The sequence below is a fragment of the Schistocerca gregaria genome, chromosome 3 (genome assembly GCF_023897955.1).
Source record: "Schistocerca gregaria isolate iqSchGreg1 chromosome 3, iqSchGreg1.2, whole genome shotgun sequence".
NCBI classification, from domain to species: Eukaryota; Metazoa; Arthropoda; class Insecta; order Orthoptera; family Acrididae; genus Schistocerca; species Schistocerca gregaria.
Genome location: NC_064922.1, coordinates 507,554,884 through 507,582,208, shown reverse-complemented (window position 1 = coordinate 507,582,208; position 27,325 = coordinate 507,554,884). Strand labels below are relative to the sequence as shown.

Below are 27,325 nucleotides of genomic sequence, written 5' to 3'. Positions count from 1 at the left end.
AAAAACCTTAAGAAATCCTAATAAACAGCTACAATCGAAAACTGGTAATACAATTTTTCCCCCTTCTGATCTACAATTTAAAGCTCAAGCTCCTTACTATGAGTACATATTAAACACAAGCAGGTCGTCTATCGGAATGCCTAAAAATGAAACACGACAGCGACCTTACGAAATTGGGTTCGGTGATCTTTTCGACATTAACTTTGTCTGCGTATTCTAAAAGATAGCTGTACATTCTGTTGTTGGCCAGCAGATTCGAGAAGAGTCTACAGCGCTGTGATGTCGTGACCTCGTTTAGGCAAGGAGACACAGAGGGCAATCACAGCTAATAAAGCACCAGATTGACGAGGCGGCTTGGGTGCCGCTTGGAGTGCTTGCTATGCAGACGTATGGCAGTTTCTGTCACGCTTCGGGACGAAACTGTTTCCAACAGACTTGGTATAATACGAACAACTTGTACTGAATTAGTAAAGCGAGAATGTAATGCTCTTGAAACGCTACTGACATTGAAATAACTGACTAATAGGGATGTGAAAGAATCGAAAACGCCTGTAATTTTCCACTCTTTTTGAGATGAAGGGGGTGGGAAGAAAAATTAAAGGTGTTGCCGACAGCAAAATCGTTATAGCCTAAGTATTTGGTCATATAGACAATAAAAGGACTGGGATGGCTTTGTTAATAGCTGCCTATGGTGCTTACGGAAAATTGTTTAATGGTGTCCGGTGCACCAGTTGTGTTTCGGAAGGTTCTGCCACGATATACATAACCGATTTTTCATATAGGGGTTGTAGCACTGTAAGATTGCTCGCTGATGATGCTGTTGTTTACAGAAAAGTACCGTCGATGGACGGTCATGCGGTATGTCACCAACAACGGACCAAATTTCCATTGACGTACTGAGTGGTAGCTCTCACTAGATACGGTTAAAATTCAAGAACCTGACAGTATATGATTACAAGAATAGTGGTGAACGACTTGAGCACGTCGCCTGGTGTACGTATTTGCTAAGAAGCAACGTGAAGTGAGACAAAGACATAATCAGTATTAGAGAAGAAAAAGAATGTAAGATTTACATATGTAGAAAAAATACTGAGAAAATGCAATGCTTGTGTAAAGGAAATCGCATACAATACGCTAATGGGATGAGTTCTAGAGTATTCTTCCTGCGCTTGTAGTCCTTATCTAGTAACACAGAAACATATATATGACACGCTGCTGCGACAGAATGTGAAATCCGTCACATCACATATTATATAGATTGTCCTGTATGTTGTTAATGTGAAATCTTAGGCAATGACAATCTTTGATCACTTTTGACATAACTGTCATATTGTGTAAACATGGAACTGACAGGTCAGAGTTACATATTTTGTTCATTCCTAGAGCGGAACTCAACGGATTTCGAACATGATCAGGTAATTGGGTGTCACTTGTGTCATATGTATGCACGATTTCCACACTCCTATACATCCCTAGGTCCACTGTTTCCGATGTAATAGTGAAGTGGAAACGTGGAGGGACACGTACAGCACAAAAGCGTACAGGGCGACCTCGTCTGTTGACTGACAAGACACCGCCGAAAGGTGAAGAGGGTAGTAATGTGTAATAGGCAGACGTCTATCCAGACCATCACACAGGAATTCGAAACTGCATCAGGATCCACTGCAAGTACTACGACAGTTAGGCGGGAGATGAGAAAAATTGGGTTCCATGGTCGAGCGGCTGATCATAAGCCACACATAACGCCGGTAAATGCCAAACGACGCCTCACTTGGTGTAAGGAGCGTAAACATTGGACGATTGAACAGTGGAAAAACGTTGTGTGGAGTGACGAATCACGGTACACAATGTGGCATCCGATGGCAGAGTGTAGGTACGGCGAATGCCAGATGAACATCATCTGCCAGCGTGTGGAGTGCCAACAGTAAAATTCGGAGGCGGTGGTGTTATTGTGTGCTCGCGTTTATCACGTAGGGGGCTTGCACCCCTTGTTTTGCGCGGCACTATCACAGCACAGGCCTACATTGATGTTTTGAGCACCTTCTTGCTTCACACTGTTGAAGAACAATTCGGGGATGGCGATTGAATTTTTCAACACAATCGAGCAGCTGTTCTTAAAGCGCGGTATGTGGCGGAGTCGTTACACGACAATACTATCCCCGTAATGGACTGGTCTCCACATAGTCCTGACCTGAATCCTACAGACCACCATCGGGATGTTTTGGAACGCAGACTTCGTGCCAGGTCTCACCGTCCGACATCGATACCTCTCCTCAGTGCAGCACTCCGTGAAGAAAGGGCTGCCATTCCTTAAGAAATCTTTCAGCACCTGATTGAGCGTATCCCTAAGAGGGTGGAAGCTGTCATCAAGGCTAAAGGCGGCCCAACACCATATTGAATTCCAGCATTACCGATATTAAACTATGAAGTCAAATAAGGCAAATTCACAAGCAAGGCATAGACACCAAAGCAAAATTATTTGGTTAAAACACTGTTGAAAATTGGTATACACATCTTACTCAGTAACTCTGTTCATTAAGTATATTGTCTGATTGTTTTGTCATATGGGTATATATTTCGATTTCTTCTATAATATTTAATAATCTACCTTTTCTACTTCAACGAGAATAGCGATGTTTTTGGCAATAGTATTAGCAGTAACAGAAATCAGATCACATTAGAAAAGAGCGATCTAGTATAAAAAAAGTTTATAACCTTACCATTTTGGGCTCACATTTACAACAAAATAAGTCGTCGTTTCGAAAAGCTAGACTTGAAATTGGCTTCAGGACAGCGAACAATTTAAGACAACGTCGTATCTCTACATATAAAAGGATATGTCATTGCTGACTGGCTCATCAACGCCCAACCCAAACTGCTATGGACAGAAACTTGAAATTTGGAAAGGGTGTTGATCTTATGCTGAAGGCATCGTTTGAAGAGGAATTTTTCGAAATTTCATCACTAAGAGGGCGAAACAGACCAGGTGAGGTCTTTTTTGAAAATTCGTCGTTATTAAGGTAATTTTGAAGCTAAAATTATGATTTTTTTTTGGTTTCTCGATCAGAAATAAAAAAACTACGTATTTCAACATGTTTAGAACCCCACACTTAGGGAGCGGGTGACATAGTGGATGATTTTTTAAAAAATATATCATTATTAACGAACATTAAAGCATTTTTGAGGCTACATTTACTAAAATTCTTAACTGATCTTCAGGTTAGAATAAAAAATACGTGTTGCAATATTTTTGGAAATTCAACCCCTAATGGGGTGAACTAAGGTATGAAAAGTTTTACGAAAACATTTTAATGTGAAAGCAGAAGCGCCTCTTGGTCAGAAATATATACGGAAAAGATCATGCTTTTATGGCCTTAATTAGCTTGGAAAGTTTAGAAGGTGTTTGAGTTTATGAACTAAATCAAAGAAAGCTATTTATCAGTCACCACGATAAATTAATATTATCAGAATTGCATACAAAAAGAAACGGATCTTTAATAAATTCATTTTCCAGTAGCCTCACATACCTTCAAATTATTTTTGTTGTAATTACCATGCAAGCTGCGGAGGCCCATTGTTAGGAGTGTTCGGTGCACTTTGCATTCAGACACACTTGTACTCTGCCTAACATCAGAGTCTGATGTTAGTTCAGACACAATTCGCCGCCAACTGTTTTAGCAGTTGTGCCCAGCTTACGACGTCCGACGTCTGTAATGAGGGGAGGTTGCCGAACCCCACAATGTCTGAACGTGGGTTCACCTTGGTTTCGCCACGTGTTTAAGACACTCACTACAGCACTCATCGAACACCCGACAAGTCGCTCAGTTTTCGAAACGCTCGCGCCAAGTTTCCCGGGCCCTCACAGTCTGCCCTTGGTCAAATTCAGATAGATCGAGCGTCTTCCAATTACTATACATGGACAGCACACTCACTGATACTACATGCACCGTGCTTCTGTTTGGCTAGCAGTCATTCCTCGCCAGTTAACGTTGCTATCGCCTGGATAGGTTTACATCGATAGTAGATTGGTGGACATAATGTTCTGGCTGATCAGTATATAAAACAACATGCAGTGAATGTGATAAAATTTATGTTGGGCAAACGGGGAGAAATGTGATTTACAGAGCATATTAATGTTTGTGAAGCCACTCTCACAGCATTCGCCGCTAATTTAAGGCAATACAAGCATTCAGCTTATGACATTAACCACAACGTCACCTTCCTCCATAAAGCAAAAATGCAGATTATTAAATATTCCAGAAGAACTTGAAATATACATACAAATGAGAAACAACTGGAAGACATACCAAATGAACATTACCTTCAAAGACTAAGATAGAGGTGCCTGTATCCCTACGATTGTCAATGGACTCTTCGTGTACACGAATGATAAAATGAATAGCTCATTACTGGATATTAGCTCGGAGCTCCTCATCTGTGGGAGATGATACCTCAGACCACGGTCAACGTTTAGTGTGGGGCAACAGTCACAGGCGTTCGTATGTCACCTAGACGATCACATGAGGATAGCCTTCCTGAGCTCGCTCGATCGCTCAACTCAGCAGACAAACTATGTTTCTACACCTGTGAAACCGTACCTAGGGGTGTACGTACAAACGACAATTGTATCTTGTAGTGGAATCCGCTATTATGGAGTCTTACTGTTATTACTCCTACAATGATCGGAGTCCACAGGCCTACTTAAAATTTGTTAGGCTGTACTGGGGCACAACAAAATTAAAATCATGCCAAAATGATTATCAGTTGCATAAGGCACCATTTCTTGTATGAAGTGAGGACTGTTAAGCAGAAGAGACTAAATGCTATTAACAAGCCTATATACAATTTATTTCGGGTAGTGATCTTGAATTCTGTTGTAGTACTGTGAATTAGTAAGACTTCATAACAGCAAGTTCCAGTAGAAGATGCAATTCTCGTTGTACGTAGCGCCCAGCTACGAGTTAATAGATTAAGAAACGCGTTTTGTCTTCTGAGCTGAGCGAGCGAGCGAGAGTTCGGGCCTACCGTCGTGACGTAGGCGCCACGGCCTGTCTTCCTCGTGGGCCTCACTCAGCTTCATGGATTTGTCTTCATTTTTTCAATCTAAAAGAACGGTTTCATTGCAGTAAAAGAATCTTTATCAGTCCCAGTGCAAACCAAGTATCAGATGCAATAAATAAATGTCGTGTGACTAGGGCTCCCGTCGGGTAGACCGTTCGCCGGGTGCAAGTCTTTCGATATGACGCCACTTCGGCGACTTGCGCGTCGATAGGGATGAAATAATGATGATGATTAGGACAACACCCAGCCGGGAATCGAACCCGGGCCCTTAGGATTGACATTCTGTAACGCTGACCACTCAGCTACCGGGGGCGGAAATCAGATGCATTGATTCGCTCCCGTACATCTGGCTTTTCCCTCTTACCATGGTGGATCTAGGGAAGGAAATATTGTGGGATCATATCTCTCTGCATTGAAACAATCTTTTTCATATGAAGAGAATGCAGGGGCCTTGTGGCTACAAGTGGAAGAAAGTCAGTCGCTTCGCAGCTAGGGATGCAACGTCAGCCTCACTTACCTGGGTAAGTCATAGACAGCTAAGGTGTGGCAATTTCCACAGAGAGGTTGCCCACTAACGACTGTTCCACCTCAGCAGCCATGCATCTCATTGGCTTGCAGCATATCTTAAGATTAGGTTTTTTTGTGGAGGAATCGTCGCGATTCTTGCGGCTAAGCCAAATTACCCGTTCCCTGTGATACGCAACGTTCCACCGCCCCATCATATTGTTGTTGTTGTTGGGGTATACGAAGGGCTTACGGTTACAAAGGACTGGTGGCGCCCTCTACTTCCCAGCTAAGAAAACCTAATCAGGACTGTTCGTTCTTTTAATTTTTTTTCTTTTTTTGTACTAATATTTCATTCCCTACCGAAGTGCATGGAGTAGGACCTTGTAGAACTTCATTCTTTCGAGCCCAGTCTACCTGGCATCGGAGCATGGGGATCCCTATCCAGAATAGTAACTTGTCTCAAGGCATGATAGCTTTTAACTTGCAGGCCTCACATAGTCACAGAGGTTTGTAACCAGCGTTACCACCAAGTCAGTACTCCCGTATTATGTGGTTTCCTAAACTGCTTAAGATGAACAGCAGGATGATTCATTTGAAAATGACAGAGTCTATTTTCTTTCGCATTCTTTTCCAAAGCAAGCTCTCGCTCCATCTCTAATGATCTCATCATCGATGGGACCTTAAATATCGATCTTCCATCCATTCGTAATGCAAAATATACAGGACTAGCCTAAATGATTGATTGGGTTTCAAAGCGCTGTTTATTTACCACCTTATATCATACAAAGATAGTTGATACATGAAAAGATAAATATTCTCGCAAGTCTCAATACATTCTACAAATGTTCAACGTGTGCGTCCTTCGTCACTCGGCACACATCCAAACAGTGACCAAGTTTCGTCCATATGTCCACATGTATGTTTCCGTCGATGTCCATCACAACAGCAGTGATGTGTTCCCTCATTTCTTGCAGCATTGTTGGCAGTGGGTTTACACAAACTTTGTCTTTAAAGTAACCTCACAGGAAGAAATCACATGGTTTGTAATCTAGCGACCTAGGATGCCGTGCCAACAGGAACATCACCCACACCAGTGCGCCCTATCCAGTGATGTAGCAGTTCCTTAGTGAGAAAGGTGCGGTCAATTGTGCTTCAGTGATGTGGAGCTCACTCCTGTTGAAGGATGAAAGTCAAGGAGTCGGCAGTCAGTTTAAGGACTGCACACAAACCTCTGTCTCTTGCATTCCACGGTTTTGTCTGAGACATGTGGTCACCACCTGCTTCTTCATTTCGACAGAAACTAGTACCACGAAACTGGAGAAACCCATGCAAAATGCTCCGGTGACAAGGTGCAGCTATTCTATATTTGCTATGAAAGTATGCTGAACGCTCGTAACCAGCAAAGACTTTACATATTCTTACATACAAAACACTTCTCTTGGGCTTAATCACTAAACCAAACCGTACTAATTCCCATCATGCCCCGCGGCGAACCCCAAACGAATTATCACTCAGCAGCACAATGCATGCAGATCTGAAACTTTCTGTAGATTAAAACTGTATGCCTGAGCAGGGACTCGTACCTAGGACCTATGGAAGGTAGGAAAAAGGAACTGGATGATAAGAAGTTTTGAGGACACGTCGCGAATTGTGTGGAGAGCTCACGAGAAAAGGACCAAAGTGGTGAGATCGACCTTCAGAAACCATCTATACGGTGATGTTGGTTAAGGTCCAAGGTATCACATCAGACAACCATTCACCCTCGTGGGCCTTATTTACATTATTTATTCATAATCGACGGAAAGGAAAAAAATCTGGATTTCGCCTCATAACTGTAAAAGTGGAAATTTTAAATAGCTTGGTTGCGCAACGTAATGGTTAAGGTACAAAAAGTTTTGGGTTCGAATTTCATTTGTTGCTTTGAAACTTCGTAGTTTTAAATCTTTCTCAAAATTACTTTGAATATTATTTTTATTCAGTTGATTGGTGTAAATACAATTCTTTTATTTCTGTTCCCTTGTCACATCGTATTAATCATTTCCTCCCATTTTTATTCCTGTAATTATTTTTCCACTTGGAATGTTCAAGTCTTGCTTGAAAAAACTAGCAAAGTGCATGAAGATCTGCATGGGGTCCACGCTTGATGCAGGGATTTGCAGTTGATTTTCAATACAAACAAATGTAGCGCACTGTGCGTGCACAGGCGGAAATAACCGTTATCATATTATTAAACGAATACCAGACGATCACTGAAAGCAGTCACAGCCATCTGCAAGTATGCCAGCGAAAGATTTAAAGAGGAGCGACAACATAAAACCAAACATAAAAAAGGCAGATACCAAACTGAGATTTATTTGATAATCTTGAGAAAGTGTTGTCCAACCACGATGGGTATCGCTCGTCAGTTTGGGACCCTTACCAAACAGTATTGACAAGTGAAACAGAGAAGACGCGAAGAAGAGCAGCGTGCTCCACTATGTGGTTTACTGACAAAATTCCGAAAGTGTGCGTTCCTAGAGGAGTCAACGATTAAATTGCTTCCTCCTATGTGTATATTGCGAAATGGCCATAAATCACAGGGATTCGTTCACACAGTCTACATCCATATTCTGAAAACCACAGTGAGATGCATGGCAGAAGGTACGTCCCATTGTACTAGTTATTAGGCTTTCTTCCTGTTCTTTTCACGTATGAAGTGTGGGAAGAATGATTGTCTGAATGCCTCTTTGTGTGCAATAATTATCCTAATCTTGTCCTCACGATCCCGGTATGGGCGATATGTAGGGGTTGTAGTATATCCATAAAGTAATCATTTAAAGCCGGTTCTTGAAACTTTGTTAATGGACTTTCTCGGGATAGTTTGCGACTGTCTTTAAGAGTCTTCCATTACAGTTCCTTCAGTATCTCCGTGACACTCTTCCACGGATTAAACAAACCTGTGACCGTTCGTGCAGTCCCTTTCTGTATACGTTCAACATCCCCTGTTAGTCCTAGCTGGTTCGCGTCGCACACACTTGAGCAATATTCTAGGATGGGTTGCACAAGTGATTTGTAAGAAATTTTCTTTGTGGACTGATTGCACTTCCCCACTGTTTTACTAATTAACCGAAGTCGACCATCTGCCTTACACACGACTGAACCTGTGTGATCATTGCATTTCATATCCCAACAAACCCAGGTATTTGTATGAGTTGGCCGATTCTGTTTTATCCTTCCTAGTTGTCAAAGATGGGGTGTCTAGGAAACATGCTTCTTGGAACACTAGACAACAATTCAAGCAAAACCTATAAGAGAGTTGTATTACGAAAGAATCCAATGACAATACTTAAGTTTGACAAATATAGAGATGTGTCGCAAGCAAAGGGCGACATGCATTATAATCAATGTTCTTCAGTACAACGATTCCAATATAAGTGAAGTGATAGAGTGGATGCTTCTATCCAGATAGCTGGTCTTGACGCTTCTGTAGAACTGGGCCGCGGCCAGTGGGGAGCGGGGCTTATGACTTCTTTGTCTAGAGGCTGCAGCTATCACGTCGTCATAAAGAGGAGTCGGTCAGCGTGCTTAAAAAATGGTTCAAATGACTCAGAGCACTATGGGACTCAACTTCTGAGGCCATTAGTCCCCTAGAACTTAGAACTAGTTAAACCTAACTAACCTAAGGACATCACAAACATCCATACCCGAGGCAGGATTCGAACCTGCGACCGCAGCGGTTTCGCGGTTCCAAACTGCAGCGCCTAGAACCGCGCGGCCACTTCGGCCGGCGGTCAGCGTGCTATTGGCTGAAGTCTTCTTCACAGCCATTTATACTCTAACGTTCCCGATTGGCTTGCCGGCGCTTGACTTTACGCCGGAACAGATTCAACAGTGAGTCATTGATATTGCAGTTATAGGATAATACATTTTTTCGTTTTGTGAAGTGCAAAATTTTAAATTTCTGAACATTTAGAGTTAGTTGCCAATCGCTGCACCACGTTCAAATCGTATCAAGATCTGACTGAATATTTATGCGGCCTCTATGAGATATTAATTCATTATAGATAACTACATCATATGCAAAAGCCTGAGTTTATTATTAATGTTGTCTGCAATATCATTAATATACAACATGAACAGCAAGGGTCCCAACACAGTTCCCTTGGGCACACCCGAAGTTACTTCTACATCTAACGATGGCTCTCTTCCCAAGATAACATGCTGTGTCCTCGCTAACAACAAGTACTCCGTCCAGTCCCAAATTTTACTTGCTACCCCATATGATCGTATTTTTTACAATAAGAGTAGGGGTCGTACTAAGCCAGACACTTTTTGGAAATCAAGAAACACTGCCATCTAATTGGTTGCCTTGATTCAAAGATTTCTGTATGTCATGTCAGAAATACACAAGTTGGGCTTCACATGATCAATGTTTTCGAAGACCATGCTGGTTGGCATTGAGGAGATCATACTGTTCATCTCGTTATGTTTGCGCTCACGATAGTTTTGTGGACCACTTCTATTACCCTTCTTGTAGACGGTTGTGACCTGTGTCTTAATTTTTTTTCAAAAAAACTGGGCACGTTTTTTTGTTAGAGAGATCTACGATAGATTACAGTGAGAAGAGGGGGCTAACTCGACCGCAAGTTCAGTATAGAATCTCATAGAGATTGCATAGGGGCCTGGAGATTTCCTCAATTTTAACGATTTCAGCTGTTTCTCAACACCACTGACACTTATTTCATACACCTTTACAGTGGCACAAGGATTAAACTGGGGCAATTCTACTCGGGTTTCCTTTGTAAAGGAACATTTGAAAACGAAGTAAAGCATTTCAGCTTTTGCTTTGCTACCCTCAATTTCAGTTCCTGTCTCATTCGCCAGGGACTGTACACTGACTTTGGTGCCGCTAACAGTACATTTGACGAGAATTTCTTTGGCTTTTGTGAAATGTCATTTGACAATATTCTGCTACGAAAGACACTGAAGGCATCACGCATTGCTCTCTTGACAGCCACTCATGTTTCATTTAGCATCTCTCTATCTATAGGCGAACGCTTTGTTTTACACATTTTTTTGGTCATCAGTCTTCTGACTGGTTAGATGTGGCCTGCCATGAATTCCTCTTTTGCCAACATCTTCATCTCAGAGTAGCACTTGCAACCTACGTCCTCACTTATTTGCTGGGTGTATTCCAATCTCTGTCTTCCTCTACAGTTTTTGTCCTCTACAGATCCCTCTAGTACAATAGAAGTCATGCCTTGATGTCTTAACAAATGTCCTATCATCCTGTCCCTACTGACTATCACTGTTTTCCATACATCCCTTTTTGATTCTGTGCAGAACCTCCTCATTCCTTACCTTATCAGTCCATCTAATTTTCAACATTCATCTGTAGCAACAGATCTCAGATGCTTCTATTATCTTCTGCTCCGGTCTTCCCACAATCCATGTTTCACTACACACAATGCTGTGCTCTAGAAGTACATTCTCAGAAATTTCTTCTTCAAATTAAGGCCTACGTTTGATACTAGTAGACCTCTCTTCGCCAGGAATGTTCTTTTTGCAAGTGCTAGCCTCCTTTTTATGTCCTCCTTGATCCGTCTGCCATGCGTTAGTTTGCTGCCTAGAAGGTAGAATTCCTTAATTTATCTACTTCGTAACCATCAATCCTGGTGTTTAGTTACTCGCTGTTCTCATTTCTGCTACTTCTCATTATTTTCGTCTTCCTTCGATTGACTCTCAATCCATATACTGTATTCATTAGATTGTTCATTCCATTCCGCATATTATGTAATTCTTCTTCACTTCCACTCAGGATAGAAATGTCATCAGCGAATCGTATCATTGATATACTTTCATCTCTAACATTAATTCCACTACTGAACGTTTCTTCAATTTCCATCATTGCTTCTTCGACGCACAGATTGAACAGTAGAGGGAAAGACTACATGCCTGTCTTACACCCTTTCGTTCTTCGTCGCCCACTCTTGTTATTGAAAAACTTGCACCATTTTACATTGTCGAAAGCGTTTTCCAGGTAGACTAATCCTAATGAACGTGTCTTGATTTCTTCTTCAGTCTTTCTTCCATAATCAGCCACTATGTCAGAATTGCCTCTCTGGTGCCTTTGCCTTTTCTAAAGCCAAATTGATCGTCATCTAGCACACCCTCAATTTTCCATTCCATTCTTCTGTATATTATCTTGTCAGCAACTTGGATAAATGAGTTATTAAGCAGATTGAGCGATAATCCTAGCACAATATTTCCGAAAATGGTATGTCGCCAGACTCATATTCTACACACCAAGGTGAATAGTCGCTTTGTTGCCACTTCCCCCAATGGTTTTGGAAATTCTGATGGGATTGTATCTATCCTTTCTGCCTTAGTTGATCTTAAGTCCTTCAAAGTTCTCTTAAATTCTGATTCTAATACTGGATATCCTATCTCTTCTAAATCGACTCCTGTTTCTTCTTCTATCACATCAGACAAATATTCCCCCTAATAGAGACCTTCAATGTACTCTTTCCATCCATCCGCCCTCTCCTCTACATTTAACAGGGGAATTTCCATTGCACTCTTAATGTTACCACCCTTGCTTTTAATGTCACTGAAGGTTGTTTTGAGTTTCCTGTATGCTGGGTCAGTCCTCCCGAGAATAATTTCTTTTTCGATTTCTTCACATTTTTCATGCAGCCATTTCATCTTAGCTTCCCTGCGCTTCCTATTCATTTCATTCCTCAGCAGCTTGCATTTCTGCATTCCTGAATTTCCCTGAACATTTTTGTACCTCCAGCTTTCCTTGCACCTATTATGCAGTAATCTCTGTTTCTTCATACGTTTCTTTACAGTGACTGTATACCGTGGAGGTTGCCTCCTATTACGAACTATTCTACTCTGTGCCTATCTACCCAGAGCGTGGTCCACTACGTTTTTAAAATTTGTGCCACATTTCCTCTACATGATCCTGGCCTGTGCTGAAAGTTTCAAGTTCCTCATTAAGATACGACATTACTGATTTTTTTTATCTAGTTTATCTAACATATACAAGGTGTGATTCAGAAGTTTCAAGACATTCATTTTTGAGTAGGGGACCAGTTCCGCCGGTCGGGTGGGGGAAGTAGTGGGGGTCTCAGGGAACCAATGGACACTACAGCAGTTGCCTCCAGAACCGTGGAGAGTGCGCATCGCTTGCAGCGTGAGTGCGTGTCATTGACCTCAGTTGAAAAGTGGGAGAGGCGAAAATGGAGCAGCGTTATGTGATTAAGTTTTGCGTGCGACTGAACAAAATCGCCACGCAGACTCTCCGTATGATTCAAGAGGTGTTTAAGGAAGAAGCCCGGCGATCAAGGGCGATTGGATTCTACACCACCAAAATGCGCCCGCTCACACGTCGCGCGCAGCCGCCGAAGTTTTGCTGAAGTTCAACGTGACAACACTGCTGCAGCCACCCTACAGCCCCGACTTGGCTCCTTTTCCTCTTCCCCCGACGCAACACACGCCTAAAAGGGAAGCGATTCGACTCCATCGAGCAGGGTTCGGCGAGAGCCCTTGACAGTATGACGCCCGAGGCCTTCCAGAAGGGCTACGAACAGTGGAAGACGCGCTGGCAGCGCTGTGTTGTTGCTGAAGGATCATATTTTGAAGAATTTTAGTCCGCTGTACTTAAATGTCCAATAAATATCTAGTTCTGAGTTAAGTCTTGAAAATTCTGAATCACATCCAGTATATCTTTCTGCCTGTTTTAGTTGTCCTTCATACTTTGATTGTTGTTACAACCGTTTCATGGTCACTGGTACCAGTTTCGGTGTGGACATCCTCAAAGAGGTCATGTCTATTTGTTGTCATTAGATCCAATATTTTTCCATCACGAGTAGGGTTTGTTCTAGGTAGTTTTCAAAGAAGAGATTTAAAAATGTTTCGCATGATGTCTTATCACGCCTGCAGCAACCAAAACTGTAATTGGCCCAATTAATTGTTGGATAATTAAAGTCTCCACCAATGATTACCAACAATCGTTATTCACGGGCAACATTCCTGACTGGGACAGTGAAAAGGGTGGGACTGAAAGAGTTAGAAGTGTCGGAGTGACAGTTAAAAGGGTGGGAGTGACAGTAGTACAAGACGTACCCTCGGCTATACGTTGTAATGTCGCTTGCGGAGAATAGATGTAGACATAAATTTAACACTTTATAGCTTACCTTCGCGTGGATAGCAGCAAGAGATGAAGATTTCTTTGGCCACTGAAATCAACTGCCATTTACATCAGAATGGTTATGTGGTTTGTATTTTGTATCATCGCTTGGCTGGGGTGCTATGAAACTTCCATGCATTTAAGATAGTCACAGTGTGCGGAACGGACTATATCAGCCAAGTTTCAGTCACCTCGTGGCTAACATCTTCATATCGTCCTTCTTATCCAACAGGTGTTTCATGTATTTTCAGAAATCCCAACAAACCCTCCACTTTGCCAGCCCCTCCAATCAGTTTACCTCCTGGTGTAACCAAGTGGCTCGTAACATACATCCTTCCAAAACCCAGGCAATAATTATGAAGTAAATCACCTACTGCTATAATGATTTCTAACTTACCATTTACAGCTATTCTATCTGACACACTAAAATACCTTGCACTAACCGTCGGTCATTACTTACAAGGAGAGGTCTCCAGCAGTGCGATCGACTTTTATCTATACGGTAATGTAGGTTAAGATCCCATGTGCCACATACTGCAGCCATTCGCCCTGGTGCGCCCTCGTTTGTGAGTAATTGACGAAAAACGAAAATTTGTTATTTTGTGTGATATTCAATAGCGTTAAAAACTTCGTTTTGGAGTGTGGATGCGTGGTGTAATGGATAGGTTAATTAACAGCTTTACATGCAAAGCAGGAGGTTATGAGTTCGTATCTGGCCAGATGCAGTAAGTTCTTTTTCATTTTTAAATGTTTATCGAAATGACTGATCATTTTTATTCAATTAATTGATTTAAATGCAATTTTTTAATTCCTTCATGTGTTTCTAATTAATTTTATGTATTAATTTCGATTTATTTTTGTTTTATTACCCTTGTTTTTCATCCACATTATTGCGTTCATTGTATATATTTCCCATTTTGCTCGAATTTTGTTTTACTTATAAACCTTTCATTTCATTTTTCCATCTGCTTTATTTTGTCGCCCTAATGCAGTAGGTACTCCCGTTATGTTTTAAATTTTGGATGACGATTACTATGCAAAAAACATTCTTGCCTGGTAACAAAAATACATTCTTCACACCTTTGCACAAATACAAATAGATTATTTCGCCTTTTGTTTTTAAACTGAGAGATTGGAATTTTCAAATAATTGAATATGATAATACGTAAGTATAATTAAATTAATATTCACAAAAATTCTGATTAGAAAAAGTTCATAGGTGATTAAAATAATTTAACAAAAAATGTTCAAATGTGTGTGAAATCTTATGGGACTTAACTGCTAAGGTCATCAGTCCCTAAGCTTACCCACTACTTAACCTAAATTATCCGAAGGACAAACACGCACACCCATGCCCGAGGGAGGACTCGAACCTCTGCCGGGACCAGCCGCACAGTCCATGACTGCAGCGCCAGACCGCTCAGCTAATCCCGCGCGGCATAATTTAACAAAGGAATATAAACAAAAAAATACTGTAAAACAATTAATTGAATAAAAGTAATGATCGAAGTAATTTCAATAAGGAGTTTAAAAAAAATCTGCATCTGACGAGCTCCGATCCCTGTATCTCCTGGACATGAAGCTGTTGCCCTATGCACTGTACCACGTAACTAGACAATATGACAATTTGTTTACGCTATTGAATATCAAACAAAATGCCGAATTTTCTTTTTTTGTCAACTGCTCGCAAACGAGGGTCCACCAGGGTGAATGGCTGCAGTGTGTGATACCTGGGATCTTACCTTACATAATCTTACAGATAGTTTCAAAATGTCGATCGCACGTCTGTGGACCTCTCCTTGTTAGTAATGAACTGTACCTGCTAATCATCCATTACACAACGGCAAACCACGAACTGTCTGAATATGGGGATTAGACCACACCATCATCTTCCACAATTACTAAACCTTGACCAAACCAATGTTCCCCCACACCAACGTCGACTCCGTACCCATCTCACCAACTTTGTAGCACTCCATCCAAGTCCACACTTTTTCTTCTCCATGTAAGTATTATAGCAGGTCATTACATTCGCCCTTCTCAACACCTTGTTCGCACTGAACACCTATGGAGACCCCGAGTATGCTGGACACTAGACTTAACTGTTTCTCTTGTAACGTCCTATTACAAAGAGCTTTGTACCAACACGTCCTCCTGACTCTACAGCTATGCATACTCCACATCCTCTTTAAACAAAAGACTTAAATGGAATGATCATATAAAGTTGATCGTCGGTAAAGCAGATGCCAGACTGAGATTCATTGGAAGAATCCTAAGGAAATGCAATCCGACAATAAAGGAAGTAGGTTACAGTACGCTTGTTCGCCCACTGCTTGAATACTGCTCTGCAGTGTGGGATCCGCACCAGATAGGGTTGATAGAAGAGAGAGAGAAGATCCAACGGAGAGCAGCGCGCTTCGTTACAGGATCATTTAGTAATCGCGAAAGCGTTACGGAGATGATAGATAAACTCCAGTGGAAGACTCTGCAGGAGAGACGCTCAGTAGCCCGGTACGGGCTTTTGTTAAAGTTTCGAGAACATACCTTCACCGAGGAGTCAAGCAGTATATTGCTCCCTCCTACGTATATCTCGCGAAGAGACCATGAGGATAAAATCAGGGAGATTAGAGCCCACACAGAGGCATACCGACAATCCTTCTTTCCACGTAGAATATGAGACTGGAATAGAAGGGAGAACCGATAGAGGTACTCAGGGTACCCTCCGCCACACACCGTCAGGTGGCTTGCGTAGTATGGATGTAGATGTAGAGATGTAGAAAACTTAGAGAGCTACAATCCTAGACCATGAAATCCGTTCCAACGTCTATGAGCTTTAACTCTCCCATCAGTACCCATTTCAGGTCTCCCCTCGCTCTTTCCAACCCTACCCTAAACTATTTTATTGTAGTGTGGTACGATGAAAGCAAAAACAATAAGCCTGCCCTCTCACAATTCAGTCTTAGTCACTGCAACATGCGTTCTTCACATTTAGTTTGATTGCCATAGGTCTTGGGAACCTGACTGTTCACTCCAGTGTTATATTAATGTCATACAGTTCAGAACATATGAGTGCCAGGTATATGAATCAGTAAGACTTTTAAGTAAAACTTTATTATGAGAGGCTTCATTGGGCGACGGGTGCTTACAGAACTAGGTCCATATCCAGCTTCTGTGCTGAGCCTGCTGATTCCCCATAACAGTCCAGTTGCCGGCTACTTATGGTGTCAGACGTGGATGTTTTTGCCCGACTCTCGGTTCTGATGAAATGTTATGCACGAAACGATGTAAGACAAAGACATCATTTAAAATCAGCGCGATAGCAAACCTTTATGGCCACAGCATTGCTTCTTCCATCCACTTAAAGAAAATGGAGTCATCCCAAGCACTGAAAAGGTAATAAGTTTAAGGTTTACCGTCATTACGAGACAGATTGGGGAAGGAAAAAGGCAGTGATTTTGTTAAGGGACGATCCCAGCATTTGCCTTAAGTGACTTAGGGAAACCACAGAAATCCTAAATCTGGATGGCCAAACGGGGATTCAAATGCGAAGCCAGCGTCTTAACGGCTATAACGCGCTAGGTAACCTGGCTGAGGCAGCCGAAATGTAGAGCAGTCAGTTTACTCAGCCAGCTAACGATCAGTCATGATCGATCAGCCGGACGTGACGGACTTGGAAGATGTTACATTTGTTTACGTTTTATCACATAATACACTCAAAGCAAAAAAGAGATACGGGATTTATACTCTACTAAAAATTACTTTAAGGATCTTCGAAAAAAAAAATTATAAGAAGGGATTTCAGTAAAGAATGGAACACTTTCTTCCCTCGGCCAGTTTCGGTTGACAAAATTCAGAATTTGTTGTGGCACATCGTGAAATATTCCTGCTTCAGTCCCTATAGTTTCATGAAGTTCCGATACGTGGCGGCGCTATACCTAAACTTCAAAAAGGGGTCTGTGACGGGTTTGAGTTCCAAGCTGAGAGCTATCACTGAGTTTCTCTTGGCGGAAAACTAGAGCATCGGAGATATTCATAGGCGCTTGTACATCTACATACATACTCCGCAATCCACCATACGGTGCGTGGCGGAGGGTACCTCTTACCACAACTAGCATCTTCTCTTCCTATTCCACTCTCAAACAGAACGAGGGAAAAATGACTGCCTATACGCCTGTGTACGAGCCCCAATCTCTCTTAACCTATCTTTGTGGTCTTTTCGCGAAATATAAGTTGGCGGCAGTAAAATTGTGCTGCAGTCAGCCTCAAATGCTGGTTCTCTAAATTTCCTTAGTAGCGATTCACGAAAAGAATGCCTCCTTTCCTCTAGAGACTCCCGCCCGAGTTCCTGAAGCATTTCCGTAACACTCGCGTGATGATCAAACCTACCAGTAACAAATCTGGCAGCCCGCCTCTGAATTGCTTCTATATCCTCCCTCAATCCGACCTGATAGGGATCCCAAACGCTTGAGCAGTACGCAAGAATAGGTCGTATTAGTCTTTTATAAGCGGGTCTCCTCTACAGATGAACCACATCTTCCCAAAATTCTACCAATGAACCGAAGAAGACTATCCGCCTTCCCCGCAACTGCTATTTACATACTTGTCCCACTTCATATCGCTCTGCAATGTTACGTCCAAATATTTAATCGACGTGACTGTGTCAAGCGCTACACTACTAATGGAGTATTCAAATACTACGGGATTCTTTTTCCCATTCATCTGCATTAATTTATATTTATCTATATTTAGAGTTAGCTGCCATTCTTTACACCAATCACAAATCCTGTCCAAGTCATCTTGTATCCTCAGACAGTCGCTCAACGACGACACCTTCTCGTACATTATGTCTACGAAGACATGGCAAGGAACAAAAGCAGGGCGACTCGTTGGGCAAGGCGTCTGGCATCATGACATCAAGGTCGCACAAACGTATCCTCCCTCTCGCTGGCCGGGTGCACACACCCTCAGGAAACTGGAAAAACGACTTCAGCGCGTTCGTCCCCACAAAAACGAACTTCTGCTTCTCCATGACAACGCAAGGCATTACACACGTCTGCGCACCCTTGAGGAGCTCGCGAAACGTCATTGGACTGTTCTTCAACATCCACCCTGCAGCCCACATCTTGCACTCCCCAACTCTCATGTGCTTGGCCCCATGAAGACTGCACTCCACGGGAAGCACCAGCAGAACGTGTATGGTAGGGAGGTTTTTGATGCAGCAAGACGTTGTCTTCTACGTTAACCAGTTCGGTGGTGCCATGCGAGCGTACAGGCCCTACCAGTAAGGTGGCGTAAGGCCGTCGCACTAGAAGGAGATTATGTTGAAAAAAAGTCCGGAGAGTAACAGGGTATATTGGAATCCTGAATAAAACCAACCTGCTTTCAGAAAAAATATGTTTTTTAAAAAATATTTTAAAGTATTTGGTGGGTCGGGGGGGGGGGGGGGGGGGTTTGGAGAGGTGACTAAAACGATTGTAGTGACTTATAACTCAAAATATGTAAACACAAACGAATTATGATTGTGCAATTGAGAAAATATACACTTAAAAAAGACCTGGCGGGAGAAGTACCGATGTAATCATGACTTTTGTTTCTGGATGCAAACAAGGCCTGGCTGCTTCGACAAGTGCGCGAATTCAAGACACCGACACACCACCTTCACGAGAGAGCCTGCTCGTAACTAGCTGCGGGGAACCAGCTGTCTGCCGTGCAATCCGCAGTGTTCTAATGACTGTCGTAGCCAGGAAATAAGAGCTACCCAGTGCGCCTGCTACAGTAAAATGTCATCGTTTTATTGGCTGCCGTATCTATTGCGTTAGAGTCTTTTTACAGCTGCGCAACATTGCCCGGCCCTATAATACGAGTCCAGCGCCTTAACCATTGCATCACCTCACTTGTTCTGCCTCTATTGGATATTGTCCCCTGATGCATTCACTCCTTCTCAGGAAAAATGGCCTTATCAGTGCGTAATGTATTTTAACAGAACGCTGTCTGAAAGATCACACTGGTTACTAATTTCTGTAGATGAAGAGATTAAATTTGTTTCCAAATTACTGTGGAAGTAATTTAAATATGTTACCAGGGTGACTGGCTCTACCACACACACAAAAAGGTTGTAAGTGGTCACAGTGACACTCGAATTTGAGGATGATTATACAGGGTGTTACAAAAAGGTACGGCCAAACTTTCAGGAAAAATTGCTCACACACAAATAAAGAAAAGATGTTATGTGGGCATGTGTCCGGAAACGCTTAATTTCCATGTTACAGCTCATTTTAGTTTCTTCCACCTACGCTGAATGGAGCACGTTATCATGATTTCATGCGGGATACTCTACCTGTGCTGCTAGAACATGTGTCTTTACGACACAACATGTGGTTCATACACGATGGAACTCCTGCACTTGCCAGTCGAAGTGTTCGTACGCTTCTCAACAACAGATTCGATGACCGATGGATAGGTAGAGGCGGACCAATTCCATCGCCTCCACGCTCTCCTGACCTCAACCCTCTTGACTTTCATTTATGTGGGCATTTGAAAGCTCTCGTCTACGCAACCCCGGTACCAAATGTAGAGACTCTTCGTGCTCGTATTGTGGACGGCTGTGATACAATACGCCATTCTCCAGAGCTGCATCAGCGCATAAGGGTTTCCATGCGACGGAGGGTGGATGCATGTATCCTCGCTAACGGAGGACATTTTGAACATTTCCTGTAACAAAGTGTTTGAAGTCACTCTGGTACGTTCTGTCGCTCTGTGTTTCCATTTCATGATTAATGTGATTTGAAGAGAAGTAATAAAATGAGCTCTAACATGGAAAGTAAGCGTTTCCGGACACATGTCCACATAACATATTTTCTTTTTTTGTGTGTGAGGAATGTTTCCTGAAAGTTTGGCCGTACCTTTTTGTAACACCCTGTATAAGTTTCAATGCGCTCAACTACATGGTTATTAGCGCCTTTGCAATTACTGAGTTAAACGATCAGTGCGAATAAAGTATTTCCACACAAGATTGAAGGGCCATAGGCAGATTCTATATTTCTGGAAAGAGTCTGGCAAGGTGCCCCACTGCACGAAAGTACGAACATACGGACTAAGTTTCCCGATTATGTGAGTGGCCGAAGACTTCTCAAGTGACAGAATGCAGAACTTTATCCTCGAAGGCGAGTGTTCATCAGATACAAGGTTATCGTCAGGAGTGCCCCCACAGAATTGTGGCGGGACCACTCTTACTCTCTATATATGTAAATGATCTGACGAACAGGGTGAGTAGCAATCTGTGTTCGTTTGCTGATGAAGGTGTGTTGTACGGGAAGTTGTCGACCACGTTCAGCAGGGTTTATTGGCGACCACCTACTTCAACAATTTGTTTTGTAACAGTGCCGAAATGGACGCAAGTATGCGAATTTTTTTCAGAAAACTACATTTTTTACTGGAGTACGTACCTTCTGCAATTCGTCAGATTATGTGGCTGGCGCATAACGTAGCATCAGCCAACTTTAGCATCACTTTTCGTCAGTACCTCATCATCTTCGAGATTTTGACTTGTAGGAGCATCTGAAAGTGTCGTGTATGCTGTGACGCTATTCTATTGTATGGAGCATTCGAAAGTGTGAGGCGATCCATGACGCGGCTTGTATTGCAATATCCCTTGACACCCACTTTGAACATCTTTTGTAACATGGAAGAAATAAATACCATGTTACGTGTAATATAATATACCAGATTATATTAACTCTTTTGCTCCTTCTCCTTGCGTTTGCGTTTCTACTTAATATTTATCCTGTATAGTATGCCACGTTATCAAATTCTACTGATCAAGCCTGAAAGGTAAGGGGGAAACCGGAATGTGTGATTTTTCTTTTTTTTTTTTTTTTTTAAAAAAAAAGTACTATAATGTCAGTTTGTGAAAGGATTGGAATTAAATGAATGAAGACTGGAGCTGAAAATTTTCAGTGGGTCTCAACGATTTTTCCAGCTTTAATAAAAACATGGTGCAGAAACAAAAGGAGCGTTAGACTATAGACCCGCACTTTAACATTACAATGCGTACTCCCGTAGAATTCACCTTACAGACAAAATAATGTCAAAAATGAATCAAAAGGTAAGCCGTATGTCAGATTTCAGAGTTATCTTTTTTAGTTCTCCTTTTTGATTTAGTAAAGTTTAAATCTATCTTGCATTAGTGTATTCACCTTGCGAATTGTATAACAGGCCGTGGAGAAAATTATTACAGCGCATCGGTGTTATTAAATAGCTAAGCTGTAAGAAATTGACTTCGTCGTCATATCATCATCACGAAAGCAGCAAATATCAGTAAGTGGAGCTTATAGTATTATTTTTGTTTACATGTAAAAAACCGCAATTCTAAAAAAATCATTCGCCAACGTTTTCAGTGGGTCTGATCTAGAGCTTATTCAACGAGTATAACAAATTTCGTGACGCACTGAAGAAAGCACAATGACAATTAACGTGAACCCCTAGTAAATTACAGTAAGAGAAAACTTAACTAGTTTTCAGCATTCGTACTAAGATAATCACACCCCATTGCAAAAGCAAATAAGTACAGATTGGATTGCATAGTAGCAGTTGTTTGAAAACATGTTTCTTAAAGCTGTCAAGAATAAACGGTTCAACTTTTTTCTTTAGGCACTAACGCTCAAACTACTCATGCATCAAATACAAGTATTAACACAGGATTTTTCCTTCACATGTTGTCGTGTTTTGTCAACGCTGTCTGACAGACGTCTTTTAAGCTAAACAAAGTACGTGAACTACCCTGGTTTAAAATAGAAGCTGAATAATGTTACTGAGGTGGCAAACAGCTTTAGCAAGCAAGCGCAGTTCAATTTACAATATTTGATGCTAGATAAACAACATGCGATCTACAACACAATTTCATTACGACGTGCAAACTAAATTCTCTAAAAACGATTAGGCCAACAGCTTTACAGACACGATCTGACCATCTTACCATAACACAGTGTTCAGAAGTCTTAATCTCTATTAAGTGTTTCAGTTTTAACTTAAGTTAATAGTCTGTCATTCCTGTCAGTCTGACATAAGTCCAGGAGAAGAACGATACAATTCACCTCCTCAAAAGGTTTGATAACTACGTTACTGGAAATCATGAGGCTAATTCCGGTCTTCGAGAATTTGTCTGGCAACATGAAATGAACATCTTATCAAATACTATTAAAAAAAAAATGTGAACGTACGGATCTCGGCACGTCTGCAGTTTCAGCACAAAGTAAATGCGTGCGGAGAATAGTGCGCTGTTTGTTGCCGTCGATTGGTTTTTCTACGTGTCAGACGTCGCAATTCGCGACTTGTCATAGAATACCAAATATATGATATGGCAATGGTCTATTCCTTTACAAAACCTAGTCCCACTATTCACGGTCGACCGTCAAATAATCAACAACACTTAAGGACAGCGTCCTCCTCGATGTAAATATTTGGGTTGCAACGACAACAGAACGCAGCCTTCATTCCGACTTTATCAAAGAATTTATGACTGACGTGCTGACAGTCATGAAGAAGCAACTTCAAATGTCTACTGAGCTGTCTTTTTGGTAACATGACAGTCGTACTAAACATTAAATTCAAAAGAAAAGCGATATTTTAGTGCAACAACTCACCATCCTTTGCCTTCGACGAAGAATTCGTAGAACTTTTGTCCACTTGACAGTTCATACTTCACACATAAGATCTACAATGCAATAAACAAATCACTCTCACCGAATCATTTCAGTCATTCCGAATGAACCAAAACACGGACAATTTTTCAACACGCACATCCAACACTCCTCACGACAACCGCCATTGCCGACTCAAAGCATAACCTTTCACAGATGACGGTATACAGCGACTTCCATGGTTAAAATCTGCATACTCTCTGGACCGCTTGTACTACCCCCTGTTATGTTCTGTGCGAATTATAGGGTCCTGGCGGCAGATATAAACTGCTTAAATAGTGTCGTGGGTATTATAGATGTGCGCGTGAGCCCAATGAATAAAATTATAGTTTCTTCGAGAAGCTTACTGAAGTTGTTTGCTAATTCATGTAGTAACGCAATAGGCAGCTCTTGGATGCGGGCAGTTCCTCTCTTTCAATTAAGTAATTAAGCAAATATTACTGAACTAAAATATTATATGCTATAATTTAAGCGTATACACTAATTAGGAAATGAGAAAATCTTTCGCATGAAATTTGCCCTGAAAGCTTCTTTTGGATAAAATTTTCAGTTCCAACAGTAACTGAAAGAAACAAAAGGCAAACACTGCATGAAATACAAAAAAAAGAAAGATTTACACACTGAAGGAAGGTTTTTCCTACCAATAAAACTAAATACTTTTGGCATAACTCAGTAACAATTTAGGATTGTAAACATGCAAAATCATTAATATTTTAAAGTGCGTGAATGAATTGCAGACACGAAATTAAAAAATCTAAGAATATCTGTATCGTAAATTATAAACATTGTACCTTGCACGATTAGAAATCCACTGGGGGCTACACATAAGAACTTACTACTGCAAATAAACTACAGAGAAACTCATGAAACAAATACATAAAGAAACACGTATTTATCTTAACGCACAGAATATAAGATATTCAGCGCAAGCCAAATGTTTGCAAAATATAATTATTATTTGGGTCACGTTGAAAATCTACATAATTTTGTTGATGGCATTTGCGTCGGGCCAATATTTCGCATAGCAGAAAAAAAACAAAGTAAATGTCTGTCAGAGAACCTTTGTAGTGCAATTCAAAGAAGGTTTTTATCCGAAATCTATCAAATTCTTAAATGTGCTACCGAAATCTGCGTTGCAGTATTGTAGACTACTATCTGTCGCTGTTTTTATCTTTGGAGTAGAAGATATTTGGAATTTTGACGGTCGCGGGAGAAGTTGTGGATATGCAATCAGATTGTGCGTTTGGCGTGTTTTTTGTGGATGTGTTGCAAAACTCGAATGATTATGTTTTCGTTTGTAACTTGGCTACAACAGCTGGAAAGGCGTTATTGAGCATGTGAATGTTAACCTGCAAGATTTCAGATTCGAAGAAGTTGTTTGATGTGGGGATACAATTTATTGTTTCTCTTTTGGCTCTGAAACATTTAGGCAAGTTTTGTATCACACGAAGCTGCTGCCCAGTTCGCAGAGAAAAGAAATCTTATGAAACTGTAAGAATTTGTAATTACTTTTTGAGTTAATTTCACGATTCCCATCGAAATATAAATCTGTAATGGGTTAATTATTTTTTCTACAGATAAATTTACATTTTGCATGCAAACGATGACCGATTACTACACAGTTTAACAATAGCATACAGATTTTTTCCCTGTGTGCTCCATATACCACTGGTGTACAGGCCTACTTCGTAAACTATTATGTAGTATAGAAGAAACGTAGTGTTTTGTGATCCCCGTCGAGTTTGAATACAGTAGTGATGAAATTTATTGTATTTACCTTATGTGAGAAACTCATAATTTCAGTGTTAGTATGTTACAGGACAGTTAAACAACATTGACGTTTATTGGAATTTCAGGCATTGTTAACATACGTTAGTTATATGTTCCATAGATCATTTGAATGAACGATGCTTTTATCAATATAATGTTGAAGGAATCATTTTACAGGATTTGTATGCATAATGAGTGTTAATTAACACATTGTTTAGTCATAGTGGTGCAAGTATAGCTAAGAAAAATGTTTTTTAAGGTATAGTGTTGAATGAAGCATATGGTATGCAAAAATAAGAAATTACAATACAGTAATCAAACTAGAAGGCCTGTATGCAGCTGAAACATTGTGTCCATCACCATTCATGGCCCAGATGAAAGGTTGGAGATTAAAGAAGGGAAGATATTAAGAAAAATCCTTTCAGATTTCACAACAAGAAACTAATTCACATGAAAAATGCAGCCAAATTGGTTTAAGGAAACAGGACTTAAGAGAACCCTAAATCACAGAAAATATGCTTTTGGATAAAATTTCAAAAAAAATAACCAAAGGCAAGAAAATGAGGTTCCACCTCATAATGAAAACCAAACAAACAATCCAAAAAAAAAAAAAAAAGAAGGAAAAGCAAGATCATACGCAATGAAAAAACACTAGGCCAAAAAAAAAGCACACAACTGTAGTAATTGATTGATTTAATGTACCTCAAAGTGGCTTGAAATGAAGGAAGATGAAACTGCACATATTAGGCCCTACTTCCCAAATTTAATAAACTAGGCATGCATATATTAATTGCCATAACCCTAAAATGGGAATACAAATACATTTACGTGACTTCTTGATCGGAATATAGAAGTATTTGCTGTTAAAAACTAATACTTTAAAGTCTTTGGATGAATAATTTCAAGTAGTTGTGTTTAATGTGAAACCACACAGATCTCTGTAACTTTAAAAAGATTATGTGCAGCAAACATATTTTTGAATGTATTTTGGCCCTAATGCTATGTAGATCAGAATTATGGGATATTTTTCAGATAATTTGTAAAAATCATATAGACCTCATAATTTATTTGCTCATGTGGTTGTTTGTTTGTAATTGTTATCTGATTAAAAATATGAGAATTATCCACTGACTGGATAAACTTTGGATACACCTAACATTTGATGGGAAAACAAGACACACTTAAATTCAACCTGAAAATTTCTGTTTTAGAAGTTTCAGATGGGTTTTATTTTTTTTGTAGAATGCTTGGCTCATAATTATTTGATGACTGGGATATTATTTTGATTTTCTTTGATTTCCTAGCCAACTTAATGTCGAGCTGTTTATAATAATGGGGTAGCCCATAGGTGTGGAATATACCTTCTAATGCTGCTGACGTGAGCCAATAATATTTGTAATTTCTGCAGGCCTATTGTGTTCCTGATTTTAGTAAGCAGTGCTCTCCTATATATCTTTTGTATGTTTTCCATACACACATCGTCCTAGGTTTGTTTTGCCTACACTCTGGAAAAAGTATGTAATTTACATTCTGAGATCTGTTTGCAGTTACAGGCCCATAGTTTTGCAGGCTTCACCAAGCTCGTCTTTAGCCTTTTTATCTGACAATAGTGACGAGAGGGCTTAAGGTTTTTCATAAATACTATACAGTTTTCGCCATTGATATTTCTAAATGGTCTAAGACAGTTTTTTTTTTGTCAATCTATACCAAGTGGTCTAGCTCTGGTTGCTTGACCATTTCAGAAAAAAATTATATTTGCTGCTTGAATTTGCCAATGTTTAGTAGTCACAAAAATATTTTTTTAAAAAATTTGTTGTTTTTTATTTTGAAATGGCGTCCATACTTGTTCCAGGCCGCATGCATTTTTGTGTTTGCGAGCATCTACATTTTTTACAGTTATTCAGTAGTGGATTGTCCTAAGCCTTTGAGATTAAATACTTTTAGTTTAACACACTCTGGGCTACAAATGCACATTATTATCACTTAGCTGAATGTATTCTTTAATAGTTCAAAGTGAACAGCCACAAATTAAAAAAGAAAAAAAAAAGCAACCCTCAGTTTTTGAACAGTAGTTTTCCAAAGAAAGATCAATTTCTCGGCTTTAATATTTTTCTGC

General features: G+C 40.6%; 2 protein-coding genes across 5 annotated transcripts in view; one reads left to right on the top strand and one right to left on the bottom strand.

Moving 5' to 3' along the window:
* Positions 1 to 23,655, bottom strand: part of LOC126356311 (cyclin-dependent kinase 14) — a 1,047,636-nt gene extending 1,023,981 nt beyond the window's left edge. The window contains exon 1 of one of the 3 annotated variants that reach the window (XM_050007266.1): positions 23,383 to 23,655. In XM_050007266.1, coding sequence (XP_049863223.1) covers positions 23,383 to 23,437 — 55 coding nt within the window. In that variant the 5' untranslated portion in view covers positions 23,438 to 23,655. The remainder of the gene's footprint in view (positions 1 to 23,382) is intronic. The other 2 variants (XM_050007268.1, XM_050007267.1) reach the window with 2 other exon arrangements.
* A 693-nt stretch (positions 23,656 to 24,348) lies between these two features.
* The window catches only part of LOC126356310 (ribonucleases P/MRP protein subunit POP1), a 78,668-nt gene continuing 75,691 nt past the window's right edge, over positions 24,349 to 27,325 (top strand). The window contains exon 1 of one of the 2 annotated variants that reach the window (XM_050007262.1): positions 24,349 to 24,930. The gene's annotated coding sequence lies outside the window, so the exon portion shown is untranslated. The remainder of the gene's footprint in view (positions 24,931 to 27,325) is intronic. The other variant, XM_050007261.1, reaches the window with a different exon arrangement.